The following is a 17,236-nucleotide window of genomic DNA, read 5'->3' on the forward strand; positions in this document are numbered from 1 at the left end:
TACCTTTTTTCTTAGCAACTCCTGAAATGCTGCCTATCAGTGGGCAAAGATAGTATCTAAGGTGCAATTTTATTGTGTTTAATTTCTGTAGGCTTGAAATTTTTTGTTATTTTCAGCCTGGATTAGTGTGTTCTCGTCACTGAATGTCAAACCTGCCTGATCAGCCTTTGTGTACTAAATTAACTCTATATAAGAATGATTTGAGTCATGTTCCTTCATACAGAATGTATTGAAAGGCCTGTCAATTCTGAGGGAATAACTGAGATATATAACCGCTTCAGATGGAAGTTTAGATGCCTCTAACAATGTTTTCTGATCTCAGGATTATTTACAGACCTTTTAGGATGCATTCATTAGTTCAGCTACAGTTGCTTGGTCCCCCTTATCACAAAAGTATTCATTAAATAATTTTTAGACTTCAAAGAAAGAAAATTCAGGTTACATATTGTCCATAGCACAACATCAGCAAATGAGAAGTAAACCAGTAACATCACTGTGATGTTCTGCAATGGTACCATATTCAGTGGCTAGTCTCTGTTCTATGATATTATTAGAAAAGAACTGTTGAATTGTAAGCTTCTAAATTTAGGCAGAGCTACAGCATTGTGGTGGCATGAGAGGAGCTGAAGGGTGAAATATACAAAAACTCTTTTTACAGCTGAAAAGATGTAACAGATCTGCCAAAATACCCTCGGTTTACAAAATCTTTGGGCAAAAATATCCATTTGCTAAGACTGTACACGTGAGTTCTCCAGGCATTGTCAACAGCCCTGTCTAGCAGGATTGTATAAACAGTTTAAATATCAATTGTTTAAGGGAAAATACAAAGGAGCTAAATTGCTTTAATGTTTCTGATAGACACCAAAGCGATTTTTAAGTGTTATTTTATAGTTATGCAGAAAGAGAAAACTTTTAAAAAACGTTGTTTTCTGCCTTTAGATCCTATTGATATTGTTAAAGATCCTATCCCACCACATGAATACAAGTCAGAAGAGGATCCAAAGGTTTATAAATCTGTGAAGACTAAAAGAGGGCCATTGTCCGAGGACTGGATTGAGGGGTACAAGAACAACCCTGGGAAATATCCCATCATGTGTGCATATAAACTGTGCAAAGTGGAGTTCAGATACTGGGGGATGCAGTCCAAAATCGAGAGGTTTATCCACGACGTTGGTGAGTAATTGTAGTCTTGTATGTGCTGTCAAAATTTTAACATTGTTTTTAGCATTTCTGAGTCAGAGTGCAGCAGCATGTTACATAAACAGTATGTGCCCAGTTTTCATGTGTGGATGCCTTAAGAGGTCACTGGGCTACTCAGATTAACACTTGGCACAGAATCCTGTGCATATAACATAAGAGATGCCGTTAAAAGAGATTTTTGACAGGGCCATGCAGGATGGCTGTGGGACTGCCCAGAGTACTCAGCATCATTCCCATTGTTTGCAGTCAGACTGTGTGTGGACCCTAACCATGTTTGGTCATAGCTGTATCCTGGAAAATGTTGGGCAGGGCCTTAATCCTCTGAAAAAAGGATTCATCTGTCACAAATCTAACCAACACTTTCAAAGGTCTGTTGGTTTTCCTTAGAATGGGCCAAATCCTCAGGTGCCTCCCAAACGCAAGTAAATGGGCCTTGCAGAGGAGCCTGCCACAGGGCTCAGTGGAGGGGGGTGGGGAATCTCCACTCTGCCCCACACTTTCAGAGCTGCTCTCTCTCTCAGGCCTCCTTGCTTCCCTTCTGAGTGGGAGGAGGGTTGGCCAGTGGCTCTGCATAGTCACAAATCTCTCAGTCCTCCATGATGCACCACTGAAGGCTCTCTGTCCTCTTGTGATTATAATTAAATGTGGTTCAGTGACAATTCTCAGCTACAGTAAAGGTACCACACTGATTAGCATGTGCATTCTTGCGTCTGTGCCTCTAAAGGAGGCCAGCTTGTGTTTTTGTCAGAGGACTAGCTAAATGGATGCTGTACATGGCGGGACGATGGCAGCAGCGTTGGTAATAATTTGTGCTTCGGCTTTGCAAAAAATCTGTAACATAATTGAGACAGTTTTTGCGCCACGCCACAATAGGCAGGATGTACGACTGGTCTGAAAAGAGATTAAATGGTTCCTTAAAACAGTGAAATCTGCCAAGTGTCCTTCCCAAGAATCCAGGCTATAGGGGGCCCTACTACATAGGGGGCCTAGAAGGTTGCTTGCTCAGAACATGCACATTCAATTATCTAGAAATGTTGTACTGATTAGATGCATTATCATTAAGTACAGAGTGATGGCACTGATGCGTGTTAAATAAGGCTATTGGTCATCAATTGCAGTGCTAACTAAATGGCCAGTGCAGCCCCATAATTTCTTCTTTCTAGTAGGGATTCTGTGGTTTTACTGATGTTTCCAGTCACTGTAGGGTCTCAAATGCCAAGTTTTAGCACTTTGACAGTGAATTGTGAACGCATTGATACTGATTAACACTGCTTTCTAACCTCTCATCTGCATTAGAAAATTGCAAAGCTAATGCAAAAACAATCAAACAAACCCCCCTCTACCTGCTACTGAGCCATTCCAGTTGTATCTCATTTGCAGGTACACTTTCAGATGGGTCATTTTCCCTCCTTGCTTTCCAGCTGCTCTAGTTTTGATTGGATTGAATTTCCCTGGGTTTGCCTGCTGGGGACAATTACTGGGACATGCACCATAGGGAGTAGGTGGAATAAGGTAATCCATTTGGAAAATACATATCTCACTTTTTCTTCCAGCAGCTGATCTCAAATTTTAGACCCTTCATTAGTTTGTCTGTATAGAGTAGGAGGCACTTCAGTTTGTGCTAGATGAAGTGAAGACATGATGACCTTTAAAGGTTTAGAGATTTGGTTCAGTTTGGGTGAACACCCTGTAATTTATTTGCTTATCCAAACTGTCCAAAACTTTGAGTCTGCAAAATCATGCCTTGTGAGAACAGGCTTTCTTGCAGGAGTTTGGAACTTCCCATCTCTGCCCAAACCCATACGTGCTGATGCTCCCAAAAACGGGGGTGGTGGGGGGGGGGGGGAAACAGAAACAGGATTTTGGAAAACAGTTCACCATTTAAATTTATTCATTTATTGAGGCTCAGAAGTTTAATTTGCTTTGGGTCTCAGTTTGGGGCAACAATTGGGGATAGTCTTACATTAGCGCAAGATAATTCAGTTGGGGGATCCACCACAGGTTTTTATAATGAGCCCAGTCTAGGCTGGGTGAGAGCTGTGGGAGTCTGTTGAGTGCCAAGTGGCTACCCAGGCAATGCAGAGGTGGTAAATGACACTTACATTTAAGTACCTCGTGTTACCAAGTCAAATTTCAGTGTTCTTTTAAGAGTTCCCAGCTACCTGAAACAAAACTGTACTAAACCCCAGCTCTTGCTTACTTTAAAATTCTGTGTAAAAACGTGCTAAATTCTTGGCTTAGAGAAGGTGGGAAGTAGAGGGCAGTGAATGTGTGCATGCTAACCAGCAGATGTCTCAGAAATTATATGTGTGAGTGCTGGGAAAAAGGATAGATAATCCAAGATTTTAGTAATTACACTAAAACACAATCATTAAAATGGAAATGAAGATGCCAGATGTAATGTCCTAATTCAAATGTATATACTGAAAGCCCTTGGATTCCATTAAGTAATGACATCCAGCTTCTGTTCACACTACATTTTCCTACGTTATCTGCGCAGTCGTTCCTTCCTATTGGCAAAGCTTCTTTGAATTGATTCTGCCCGCTCATATAGAATGACGGTGGTACTGCTTACAATAGTTAGCATTGGTCCCATTGTTTGTAATCATACTGTGTTTTCCATATTAGTTATCTCAGGAGCACTGTTACAGTCCATTCACTAGCCTCGGTAGCAGGTATCGAGTGCTCTGCTAGAGCCATTTTGGTTTTACTTTGTCCATAACCCGAGGCTCTTGGCCAGTCTTTCAGTCTGGTGTGGACGAATTGTTCCTCTCTGACAGGCCGTATTATAGATGGCTCTTACACTATAACAAACCCCCTCAGTATATTGGGGAAATGAGTTAATTTCATCTTTGTCACAAAACATGGCAACAAAATAAAATGAGCCCTTTTTATCTGGAAAATGAAGAGGAAGTATATGGCCCTTTCAATTATTCATAAATAGGATTAGCAGAATTGTTTTTTTTTCATGATTTCAACTGATAGTATCAATGTTTATATTTAAGTATTTTTTATCAATTTACATTTTCATTGTGTGAAATTATGGGAGGTGTCAGACAGTAGTGTGGGGCCAGACAGCAATGGTTTAATGTCTGAGGACGTTGAGATTCAAAACATTAAAGCTTTATAACTGTTAAAACACAAATTGTCAACATCACAAGTCAAAATATACAAAATAAATATCCTTAAACCAAACGCTAATAACTTCTCAAGCAGCATTTTTCTTTCTTTGCCTATCTGTAAAATATGATTATTATCGATGGAAATATTGTTCATTGGTTTGCTTGTGTTGGGTGAAATTGACGTTTACTGACATTTAGCAATAAAAATGTAATCTTTCCAATCCTTTTCATAAAGGAGCTTTGCATAAGTTAAATTGTGGTCTCTTGGAAAGATGGCTCTTGTATATTTCCTAAAAGACTTCATTCAGTCTCTTGTTAATCCAGCTGTTGCAGTGAGCCATATCATCTGATTGTCTGCCACTCAGGCTCCTTACCGCTGTGTGTTATTGATATAAATTATGCCTCTTTGATCTGAAGTAACTTTAAGTTGCATAAAATAAGAGAGGTCTTTGAAGCAGAGTCAGAAAATTGAATGAAGAGTGGAAATTAAAAGTTGGGTATTTGTGGGAGATGGATAGCCTTGCTTAACAGCCCTGGATGCAATACTTGCCATGTAGGAGAGAGTCTCCCTTGTGTTAATATGTTCCCTTGGTACTGGTAACAGTTTGGAGGATGTGCTTGTTGTCTCAGGCCAAATTGGTAATAGCAAAATCACAATGTAGAAGTAAACTCTAATTCGGAGGAGGGTTTAAACTGTACTCAGACCTCGCACTTCTCTTGTGTTTTTCTCTGAGGACCTTTTTTCATCCCAAATTCCCTATTATCCTCATTTTACAGATGGGGAAGCTTACACATGGAACAGTAAAGTGACTTGTCCATGGTCAACAGATTAGCAGCAGAACTGGGAGTGGAATGCAGGAGTTCAGACTCCTAATTCTCTGCACTATGGAGTTATTTAGACTGTGTTCAGTAAATGACGTACAATAGAAAGTTCGGGGAAGGAGTTGAAAGAGAAGAAAACATTAGTTTAGTTAAAAATAGGAAAATTATAATATGTGGTTGACTTACTAAGAGGCTAGATAAGGAAGGGAATGGCTGTGAGAGAGACCGTTGAAATGTTCTCAGTCTCTGATTGAACATAGAAGTCATTCGTTAACTAATTGGACAGTCGCTCTGTTATCTGACATCTTGAGACATTCACTGAAAATGTGGGCTATTAATCTAGGCTAGGTCTACACTACGGGGGGGGAGGGGAGGGTCAACCTAAGGTACGCAACTTCAGCTACGTGAATAGCGTAGCTGAAGTTGCGTATTTTAGGTTGACTTACCCGGCTGTGAGGACGGCGGTGAGTCGACCACTGCTGCGCCGCCGTCGACTCCGCTTCCGCCTCTTGCCGCGGTGGATTTCCAGAGTCGACGGCAGAGCCATCCGGGATCGATTTTATCGCATCTTCTCTAGACGCGATAAGTCGATCCCCAATACATTGATTGCTACCCGCCAATCCGGCGGGTAGTGAAGACGTGCCCCTAGTCTGCTGTGCTAATTGAATGTGCTTTGGATTGAACCCCAAAGAGTTTGTTTACATTAATGTTGCACAATGTTGTACAAGTTTAGGATTTTTGCCATTCCCACTCAGTTGGTACCCTTTGTACATGGGTTATATTTCTTTTGTTTTTCTTAAACAAATCAGTGATGATGTATCTTAAGGCTATATATTGCAGATGATGTGTATGCTAGTGCTGATAACTTGAGAATTTTCTGGATAAGTCCGTATTTTTCTGAGAAGTTTTGTGTCACTTAAATTTTCTCTGTAAAGTACTCATCTAATAATGTCTTATCCAATGCCCATTTAAGTCTATGGAAGGGCTCCCATATATTGGCCAGCCCTTACAGCTTGATATGTACAAGTGTTGGCATCTCCGCTAAGCTTGTGTTTTAATAGATTGCAGCTGGAGGATCAGACATAACCATGTCATTTTGCTTTGTGAGTAGCCTAAATAAGGGAAACGGGGGGGGGGGAATAAACACACAACTTCAGGGTTACATTTTATCAGAAATGTTCAAGCAACTAGAACTGTTCGGACAAGGTTATGGTATCTGTTATGGCTATCAAGGAAATAACGTGCCCACACAAGGGAAATCAGACGTCCTTTATCTGCAGCCAGGAAATTGCAAGTGTGTTATAAAATGCTTGGGACGCGTCACTCTTGTGTGTAAAAACAACTGCCCAGATATACTTAGATTCTGCAGTGTTTTTATGTTATACTTGGATTGTATTTGTGGTTTTACTTTAAATAGAAAAAGCAAACCATGAACTATGAAGAGAGATCTCTAGCCACAGACAGAGCCCTCCAATGGCTCCACACTGGTTGAATTCTAGAAGTATTATTATAATTTGACTGTAACAGAGTTAGCTGGGATGACAAGTTTGAAAGACAAGTGATTAAACGTCCACCACCAGCTGATAATCACAAGGGATGATCTGTCCTAAAACGGTGGAAAATATTACAATTAAATCAACACAGAGATACTAGTCTTTTCTTAACTCAAAAATACGGCAATATTATTTGTTTTAATCAAAACGTTGCACTCCCTGGAGAGTTAATAAAACCACACTAACTATTATTAGTATGTAGGCTGAAGAGGTATTTGGTGCTTATCCATAAAGACTGTTCCTGCATTTCTTTCATAGGCCGAATTCACATTGACTTTAGTGGGTGTCTTGCCTGCATAAGGACAAATAGGGTTGTGCTCATTCCATAAATGAAGGTGAGAACTGGAATGAGACAAGCCAGGGCTTTGTGACAATTTGTTCTCTCTAAATTTCTCAAGATGAAAATCAGTTCTGATTCTCCCTTACTATTCGTCTTTTTTATGAGAAAAAGAGAGCTCTTTGGGAGACTACATGGTAGCACTAGCTTTTCTTCATGTTATTGGACCAGTCTGTTGCATTCCAATCTACGGATATGTCTATACTGAGGCTGGGAGAGTGCTTCCCAGCTTGACTAGACAGGATCAAGCTCCCATGCAGGGCCAGCTCTAGCATTTTTGCACCAAAACAAAACAAAAACAAAAACCCGTGATCGGCGGCAGCTCTACCACCGCTTTATTCTACAGTGGCAATTCAGCGGCAGGTCCTTCGCTCCGAGAGGGAGTGATGGCCCCGCCACCGAATGGCCGGACGTGCTGCCCCCCTCTTCATTGGCCGCCCCAGGCACCTGCTTGCTACGCTGGCGCCTGGAGCCGGCCCTGCTCCCATGCTCTAAAAATAGCAGTGTAGCTGGGGTTAACATGGTGGTGGCTCGGGTTAGCCACCCAGGGATGGTGTCCTTAGCCTCTGTTTGCCAGAAGCTGGGAATGGGCAGCAGGGGTTGGATCACTGGATGATTACCTGTTCTGTTAATTCCTTCTGGGGCACCAGGATTGGCCACTGTCGTCAGACAGGATACTGGGCTAGATGGACCTTTAGTCTGACCCAGTAGGGCCGTTCTTAAGTACATACCCCCTAGGGGTCCAGGCGGGTTCGTACTCACAGGGCTAGCCCAAGCAGCCCAACCATGCTACCCCTGGCTACACTGTTATTTTAGTGCATTAGCTCAAGCCAGGCTAGTGCATGTAAGTCTACTTGAGTTGGGAAACATGCTGCCAACTGCAGTGTAGATGTACCTTAAAAGTGTCAAAAGTGAAAGAAAACAATTCAGTAAAGGTTACATCCATCTAGTTCAGCAAACCTGACCCTGACCCATATTGCCATGTGATAGTGGTTTGCTCAGCAATGTCTGTTGCAATGTTCTAGGTTGTTCCAGCTCTGTTCTGTAAAAATAGCATCATGGAGTTCCATGGTTATTTGCTCTTATTGACTCTAGATCACATTTGCCCAGTTTAAAAGTAAAATGCTTTTTGTTCTGACAGCCCCAGAAAGTTCTCCTGGGATCTGGCAGTGGAACTGGGAATCCCTTCGTGCACAGGGAGGATGGTCTTGTGGTTAAGGCACTGGACAGACACTCAAAGTCAGGGTTCAATTCCCAGTTGAGCCACAGACCTCCTTTGTGACTTCCGAAAGGTTACATGGTCCCTCTGTGCCACAGTGCTCAAGCTGCCACAATATTATTTTTCTACCGCAGAAGGGTGTTGAGGATAAATTCAGTGATGTTTGTGCTATGCTCAGATATTATGGCAGTGGGGGCCAGGTAAGAACTTTAGACCATGGAGAGCAAGAAAGATTCTTTCCGGAGGCCAAATTGTACACTGCCTCCAGATCTTGTCCTGTGCCTGAGAGAGCCATGCCAAGCTTAATTGTCCTGTCCCAGGTTGAGTCTGCAGCCTGGCAGGTAGAAAAAACATTTATTTACTGGTTAAATGAAAACTGTTGGTCTGGAATGACAGACACACAATAAACAGGGAGCCCCGCGATGTCATTTTCAAAAGAATAGTGCTGTAGGAAGAGGTGATTTAGATCTCCAGCCAAACTGTTCATCCAGTTCTAGTACAGAAGAGGAGGACTGCTCTCTCATTGTTGGGATGGGGGTTATACATGTAATTCCTATAATCTAAGGGAAGGGGAGTGAGACAGGGAGGTGAAGAGGAATTAAAGGAGTCTGGCTTACTATCCCATGTGATTTTCTTGGTCCTAATGATTAAAATAAGGTCTGTGATCAGAGCTGTCTGAGCCTTTACACAGAGAGTTTCTGAGAGAAGCAGAGCAATTGAGGCATTACTATATCCAGGCTGTATTCAATAGTGTGAGCAGAGATTGTCATGCTAACGAGCCTCCCGAGTTCTGGAATAGGGGCAGGTAGAGGAAGCAGGCTTCCAACATTGAGATGGAGCTGGAAGGGTCACTGTGATCAGACCAAGCACTCACCCTTTCTCAAGGCGGTTAAGCAATCCGTTTTCAGAGTGCTGCCACCGTCCTAAAAGGTTCCAGTTCCAACCCATGGTAGATCTCAACCACAGCTGTGGCAGAACAGAGCACAATACAGTGGAAACTAGTGAAAGAATTTCTTGGCTATAAACTCTCAGCCTCAAAAAAAGGGGGATATGTGACTGGCAGTTTAAGCCTTGTTTATAGCTGCTGAATGTCCAGCTGTTCTTGGGAAAGGCATTGGAGGTGACACCCATAGCTAAAGAGTTCCCCAGCAAGTCCATGACAAATAATCTGATTGGTGAAACAAAATCAAATTGGCCGGGGGTGGGAGGAAATTTGAACAGAATTGAGATGCTAATCACTGCTGCCCTGCTCCCAAAAGGTCACAATGCGGTGGCTAGGACATGCATATGTTGCATGAAATTACCTTTTGAAAAAGGGCATTGGATGCCTGGCAAGCGCACACACAACGTTGATACACGGCATTGTATTTTGCAAACATAGCCTGAGCATACGGTGAGCTCAGACTGATCTGACACAAGAACCAATGACCCAATATACCGCCGCCTTGTCTTGAGTCATTCTATCAGAGGCAATAAGTGACTTCATGGTGCTTGGCAAACTGACTGTAGCACCATTATCTGACAGAGAATTCACCCGAATGAATAGCAACAACACTGCCTATGGCTGGAGAGAATGACTTATATGGAAAGAAAGATCAAATATGCATATAAAAACAATCACAGAAGGTGGGGGGAGGGGGAGACGTATCCGGTAACATGTTACAAATAATTAAAGGGTGCAAGCAACTGAAGGGAGAGGAATGATTTAGGCTGCTACAAAAGGATAGATAACTAAGCAAAAGTAACATTAGACTGAAGATCTGGAAAATCATTGTAGTAGTTAGATTTCTAAGAGTGTAGAATGGCTTTCTTAAGGAAGCTGTGAATATCACTTGAGACAAACAACTAGAAACTGTATTCTGTGGGGAGCAATTCTGCCTTCATCAGGAGCAGAGGGAGTAGAGGACGGCTTTACTAGGTCTGTCCCATCTCTATTCTCTGTAGGGCTGAGAGAGCCAGTCTTTACCCACGGCCTTGACGGTTTTTTCCCCCCTTAATTAATTGTTAATTGGCTTCAATAATCCTGGGGCAGTTCAGTGACCTCTCTGTGGCTCATTATGTCAGAAGCACAATTGTGGCCAGTGATCTTAGGTCAGAGGCCTCATTGGAATGGTGGACTGTCTGCAGAGCTTTCCTGTGTAGTCTCATTCCCACTCAGAATGTGGGGACTTGATACAATAATCGAAGCGCCAGTAACTCTGGACTTCCAATCTCACCTCTGTTGTTTTGGGCAAGTCCCTTAACCCATCTCTGCCTCCGTTTCCCAATATGTAAAGTGGGGATAATGTTATTTATTTGAAGGGTTTGTGAGAATGAATTTGTTAATGTTTGTAAAAGACTTGAAAGTTGGAATGTGCTGTTTGTATGTCCTGTGCATCCATCAGAGATAATCACCAGTTTAAGGGCATGATCTACCATGAGATTTTAAGTAGTCCTCATTGAAAATCCCAAACAATGACATCTGCTTTAAAGTTTAATGTCCTGGTAATGGTGGCCATCATGTTTAACTTTGGAAGAAAGTTTCTGGAGCACAGTCATAAATATTATTCATGTTTGTGGATGTTTGGAAGGATCTCCCTTTCGGAAATGTGGTGCATTGGAGTAAAATGCTAAATGATGTCATTATCCACTAGATGTTTCTAATGCATCAGTAAAAAGAGCCTGTATGTTGTGAAATAAAGTATTATTTCCCCTTCTCTCTCTCCTCCTGTGCCACTAGTTTGGAAGCTCATATTCATTATTCTATTTTGCCCACAAGTAGAGCTGCATGCAATATTCATGGGAAAACCTGATAGCACCGTTTGAAACTCTCCTGGATAGGAAGCCAGGCAAAGCTTTGACCAGGGATATACCTGACCTACACAATTTGGATCCAGACTTCAAACCTCCCAAAATTCAGAATGTGAGTTGTAGCTGGGTCTGGCTTTTTAGTTAGGCTCATTATAGATAAAGAGAGGAGCCAGTCATGAAATCCAGCTCTGGGTTTGGATTATATGAAACCATCCCCAATTTAAATTATCGACAAAACTTGCATTGTCTTTAGTGGTCCAGACTCTGGCATTGAACGTCTGTGCAGTGTCAGCTTTGGGCCACTGTGGTCAGGGGTTAGTGAACTGACCAGTCTGTATAGTTTTCAAATGGCTGGTAACATCCCTCCTAGCAGAGACCCCTTTATGGCAGATTGGTTAGCTATGTGTAATTAATGCCACTAAAATCAACTCAGTGGTGATTTAGAGACTTCTACTAAATTAATAAAGTTTCTGCCGTATGTTAGCTTTTCTGGTCACTGGCATGTTGTTGCTTTGCAGGCCTTCGGAAGGTAATGGTGAGAGCCCACCGGCAGGCGTGGTGCTGGCAGGATGAATGGTATGGGCTCACCATCGAGGATATCCGGCAGCTCGAGAAGGAGGCACAGCTGATGCTGGCTCAGAAGATGGCCCAGTTCAGCTACAGTGAAAGTGAGGCAGAGCAGCATGGAGCAAAAGACTCCCCAGGCAAGAATGATGCTGAAAGCAACGCCATGTCCTCCGTCGACGCAGCAGACGCTGCTAGTAATATTGGTGAAGCCGTGTCTGGGAGAGGGATAACCAAGCAATGGTCCACGTCTTCCAAATCCTCGCGATCTTCAAAAAGAGGAGGTGAGATGTTTGTAATGGGATTAATTGCGTTGGGAAAAAAACATACAACTCTTGCCTTGGTTCAAGCATAAAGTGTGCTGATGTAACACGCTGGGTAAGTGTGATCATGTCTCACTTCAGTGGCTAGCCCATACAATGGGTCAGAGCTTATTTATTGCTACCAGCTAACTGACTCACTTCTTTAGCCTGTGCATTTGGTGTGAAAGTCCCCTCTGGTGGAGCTGTGTTGAGGGTTATGCCCATGCTGCAACAGCGGCTCCTGAAATGACATTGCCATGAATTCCGTCGAAGTTAAATAAATTACAAAAAGGGGAAATGAGGAAAGGCAGTGAGAGCTGGTGGCAGTGATTGTTGTCAAAAGAAAACAAGAAGGGCACCATGGGGGGGGGGTTAGTCCCTGTTGTTAGTAACATGGACATTTTTATAAGGTTTAATTCCTCAGGCGATGTTCTCTCTCTGGACATGTGCCTGTCTGATGTGAAATGCTAGATGCAGAGAGAGAGAGTCACTGAATAGGCCTTGATCTGATTAATTGTTAGAGTCCATGTCTCCTGCTTTGGATTTCTCTGAAATACAGTTAAAGTGACAGGCATAATCCTCCCTGGTCAGCGATAAATGTTACTGCTTGTCGTTCATTTCTAAGGAGGGGGTTGGCTCCCAGGCTGCTGCAATGTAGTTTGCACAGCTAAGCACCATAATTGGCCTTTTGGGAAAATAATGCAGGTCACCACTGTCGGTGAAGAGAGAGATGAATGACAGCTGTTGCATTTTGCTGCTGTTAATGTCCTCTAACCATCATCCATGGCTAAGGAGATCAGATGCCACCATGGATCATGTTTGTATTTCCTTTTAAATGCCATGCAGGAAAAAATGTCCAAGAGGCTCCAATGAACCTCATTGAAGGACTCACTTCAGACCCAGGAATCTCCCCTGTGCAGTAGGAAGTCACATTATCTCAAGTATCCTTTACTGTACACTCCTTATTTTCTTGACCCACTCTTTGGAAAAGATGACTCGTGACATCTTTAGTCAGTGTTTCCGTCAGGCACAAGTCACATCAAAGACAGTGGAAGGTTTACAGTAGCAAAAAAGTTGTGTGTGTTTTGCAGTAGGGTAGCTATCTCACTGTAAACTCCGAGGATGAAAACGTGGCCTATTGAAGTCCTTGGGGCCAGAATTCATCCCTTTGATGTAATTGGGCAAAGTGAACCACATTGAACAACCTACATTTCTTCTTCAAGGAGTGTCCCTGTGGGTGCTCCACTTTAGGTGTCTTCAAAAAAGAACAGGAGTACTTGTGGCACCTTAGAGACTAACAAATTTATTAGAGCATAAGCTTTCGTGGGCTACAGCCCACTTCTTCGGATGCATATAGAGTGGAACATATGTTGAGGATATATATATACACACATACAGAGAGCATGAACAGGTGGGAGTTGTCTTACCAACTTTGAGAGGCCAATTAAGTAAGAGAAAAAAACTTTTGAAGTGATAATCAAGATAGCCCAGTACAGACAGTTTGATAAGAAGTGTGAGAATACTTACAAGGGGAGATAGATTCAATGTTTGTAATGGCTCAGCCATTCCCAGTCCTTATTCAATCCTGAGTTGATTGTATCTAGTTTGCATATCAATTCCAGCTCAGCAGTCTCTCGTTGGAGTCTGTTTTTGAAGTTTTTCTGTTCTAAGATAGCCACCCGCAGGTCTGTCATTGAATGGCCAGACAGGTTAAAGTGTTCTCCCACTGGTTTTTGAGTATTATGATGCCTGATGTCAGATTTGTGTCCATTAATTCTTTTGCATAGAGGCTGTCCGGTTTGGCCAATGTACATGGCAGAGGGGCATTGCTGGCACATGATGGCATATATCACATTGGATTTTACTGGAAAAAGTGATGAAAGGAGTGAATTGCAATGAGCTGGGAAATACGTCATGCAGATATTTTAATCCTCTTTCATGCTAGGTTTAAGAAACGGCAGCATATTCACATACATAAATGCAAAGAGCTGTCTGGATTTACAGCTACCTTTGACAAGAAAGTAACTCCCTCTCTTTGTATGCAGACTTGATCCGTTTTACACTGCCTAAGCAAGACCCCTGGTGTGAGTGGGGCTCTTGTCACCATCCCATATATTATTACGTGCTCTATTTTTAGAACCTAGCATGCGAGTGTATTTGACGTCATTCCAGTGTGATTTAGCTCGGCTATGCCAATCACACTGCTCGCTATTCCCAGAGGGGTGGATGGTGGGATAGTCGGGGGCTACAGAACCAACTAAGCTGTAATTAACTGCCTCTACTCAGGGTCACAGTGGTCTTTCCACATGACAATTAGGAGTTAAAATTAGAATCGTAAGAATCTGACTCACATATTTAACCCTGTTACAGCAATGGAATAAATAGTTTTCATACAGCCATTACAATAACATGAGCCATTCAATGTTCTTTGTATGCTAAATAAAAATTGTAACCCTGCTGTGTTACATTAGAATGCTGCTGCTACAGGTACTTTGTGTGTGCTCCCTGTTCTGTAACATTGACGGGTGCACCACAATCATGAGTGAAACTGAGAGAGAGAGAACCAGCCTCTCTTGCTTCTTTGTGTATGATTTTCACTTTAGCTGACTTAGTATCCTGTGAAGAGCTCAGCTAAAAAGAGTTCACAGTAGCTAGTTTCTAAATTGTATTTTGAAAGCTAATGTCACAAAAGGTTTACTTTAGCACAATGAACTTTGAAATGGAAAATGAAAGGGATCAAGTAGATGTAAGAAAAGGAGGGCAAACAGACACTGAAGGAATTGTCATGTACTCTTGTTCTCACTGTATTAGTGTAAATCTGTCCATAGTGCACACTGAGAACTTCCATAAAAATAGTTTGGTAGCATTTTATTTAAATCACCCCAGTTAAAGTTTAAATAGATCTCTGTTCCAATTGGTTTGGAAGCAATTTCCTTCTAGAAAACAGATTATTTCTCTCCATACTGTTCCAGGTAGTTTCCCATCTGAAAGTTAGTGGAAGCTGTAGCACGGCTTGTGTGCTGTTACAGTCGAGAAGAAGGCTTACAAATCAGGCTGTTTCCTTTTTAATTGCAAACTGTAAAAACAAAATGATTTTACACATCCTACTAATGGTTATAAATAGCTGCCGTTCAAAATAGCATAAGAGTGATACAAACAGCTTGCTTTAATGTGGCAGCTTGCGGGCAGGTTATAACCACAGTAAGCAAACAGGACTTGCAAAGTGGTACATTGACATCACACTAGCATCACTGGAATATTGTGCCTTAATCTATCGCTGCAGTGATAGATTTTCACAAGGTGCACACGACTATGTTCCTGTACCAAAGACCATGTCAGGAACACTCTGCCTTGTTTATGTAGCTTTCCGCATACGCCTTTTTTTTTGTTTTTTCCAGCAAGCCCCTCCCGCCATAGTATATCCGAGTGGAGGATGCAGAGCATTGCCAGAGATTCAGACGACAGCTCAGATGATGAATTCTTTGATGCACATGGTATGTGGAACCAAAATGGTGATCAGTTTTTTATCTTCTTAAATGGTGGAGTTGGGAGGGGAGCAGGCAGTGTGACCACCTGCCTTGCTTGAAACTGTATTGTTTTCTAATCAAGGGTTTTATGCAGCATTGATGTAATTCAGAGCAGCACTCAACAGACTGTTTCATTCAGCTGGGCAATATTTCAAGTTTAATGTAATCTGTCTGATTATTTTTTAACATTAAATGATCTTGAGTTCTTTTAACATATGGAACTTTGGTATTTTTTGGTGCGAATGCACCTGGGTAAAATTCTGCAATTCTCTACACAAGCTGTGGATATAACTCTTAATATTTCTTATTCAGCATGACTGAGATTGTTTGTTTACAAATAGCCAAGTGGTAAAGCTCATGACAAGTAGAGTCCTGCCTGAGTAAGAAGAGACCCTAGTCTGTCTTTAGCAATAGTCCTTATTAACAGCTTGTATGCCTGCACGAAGAAATGCAAAAGGGAGTGAAGGGAGATGTCGGAGTTCACCAGCATTGAAAGGTTTTTTTGTTTTTTTTTTCCTGCAAGAATTCCTGAAGTGTTTTAGTGTGCTATAGCTCTCTCCACATATTTTTGTTTGCTGTCAGGACCGGCTCCAGGCACCAGCGCAGAAAGCAACGGGCCAACGGGAAGGGGCGGCACGTCCGGGTCTTCGGTGGCAATTCGGCAGCGGGTCCTTCAGTCCCTCTCGGAGGGAAGGACCTGCCGCCAAATTGCTGCTGAAGAATGAAGCGGCGGCGGTAGAGCTGCCACCGAAGTGCCGCCCATCATGGCTTTTTTTTTTTCCCCCGCTTGGGGCGTAGGGTGACCAGACAGCACGTGTGAAACATCGGGACAATGGGTGGGGGGGTAATAGGAGCCTATATAAGAAAAAGACCCCAAAATCAGGATTGTTCCTATAAAATCGGGACATCTGGTCACCCTATTGGGGCGGCAAAAACGCTGGAGCCGGCCCTATTTGCTGTGTGTATCTAAAAGGAGGATGCTCTGCTCTACAGCAATGCTTCTCAAAGTCGGGCAGCCGCTTGTTCAGAGAAAGCCCCTGGTGGTCCGGGCCGGTTTGTTTACCTACCAAGTCCACAGGTTCGGCTGATCGCGGCTCCCACTGGCCGCGGTTCGCCGCTCCAGGCCAATGGGGGCTGCGGGAAGTGGCGTGAGCTGAGGGATGTGCTGGCTGCCCTTTAGCAGCAGCTTCTCTTGAACAAGCGGCAGCCCGACTTTGAGAAGCACTGCTCTACAGGACTCGTATTGTATATATTTGTTAAGCACTGACAGTGAGTTCAGCACTGGTACAAAGCATTAACTACCAAGACACCCTTCTCCAAACAGTCTCCCAATGATCATCTAACAAGCTGGTTAACCTGCACTGCTGGAGCTGGCAAATGGAGTTGCTGATACCATTTTGTAAATAGTATTTCATTCGTGATTGACCATAGCAAGTAGTACAGCTGAAGTGATTTACTTCAGAAAAGTTTTGATATCAAATATTACGAACATGCCCCACATTCTCAGGCTTTCCTTCAAATGTTTTCTTGTGGGAAGTAGCACGCTGCTATAGAGTAAGACTGCAGGTTAAGAGGCTGCTTTGAGTACAGGTTGGCTCGGGGTTGAAGCCCTAAGTGTCACTGGCTCATCAGCCAGGGCTAACTTATTTTATGTGTCTTTATTTATTAACTTATATAGTTCCTGTAACAACTGTACCTCGGGGCTTTACCATAGCAATATAAACATATGAATATAAGTGAGTCATCTAAACCAGTGGTTCTCAAACTTTTTTACTGGTGACCCCTTTCACAAAGCAAGCC

At 42.7% G+C, this 17,236-nt stretch overlaps 1 protein-coding gene across 14 annotated transcripts in view; it reads left to right on the plus strand.

Annotated features, from left to right (window-relative positions):
• PITPNM2 (phosphatidylinositol transfer protein membrane associated 2) overlaps nucleotides 1-17,236 on the plus strand; it is a 200,216-nt gene that overhangs the window by 130,119 nt on the left and 52,861 nt on the right. For all 14 annotated transcript variants that reach the window (XM_065568711.1, XM_008163521.4, XM_065568715.1 and 11 more), the window contains 3 exons: nucleotides 940-1,173; nucleotides 11,562-11,891; nucleotides 15,308-15,403. In XM_065568711.1, coding sequence (XP_065424783.1) covers nucleotides 940-1,173; nucleotides 11,562-11,891; nucleotides 15,308-15,403 — 660 coding nt within the window. The remainder of the gene's footprint in view (nucleotides 1-939; nucleotides 1,174-11,561; nucleotides 11,892-15,307; nucleotides 15,404-17,236) is intronic.

The sequence above is a fragment of the Chrysemys picta genome, chromosome 15, assembly GCF_011386835.1.
Source record: "Chrysemys picta bellii isolate R12L10 chromosome 15, ASM1138683v2, whole genome shotgun sequence".
Lineage (NCBI taxonomy): Eukaryota > Metazoa > Chordata > Testudines > Emydidae > Chrysemys > Chrysemys picta.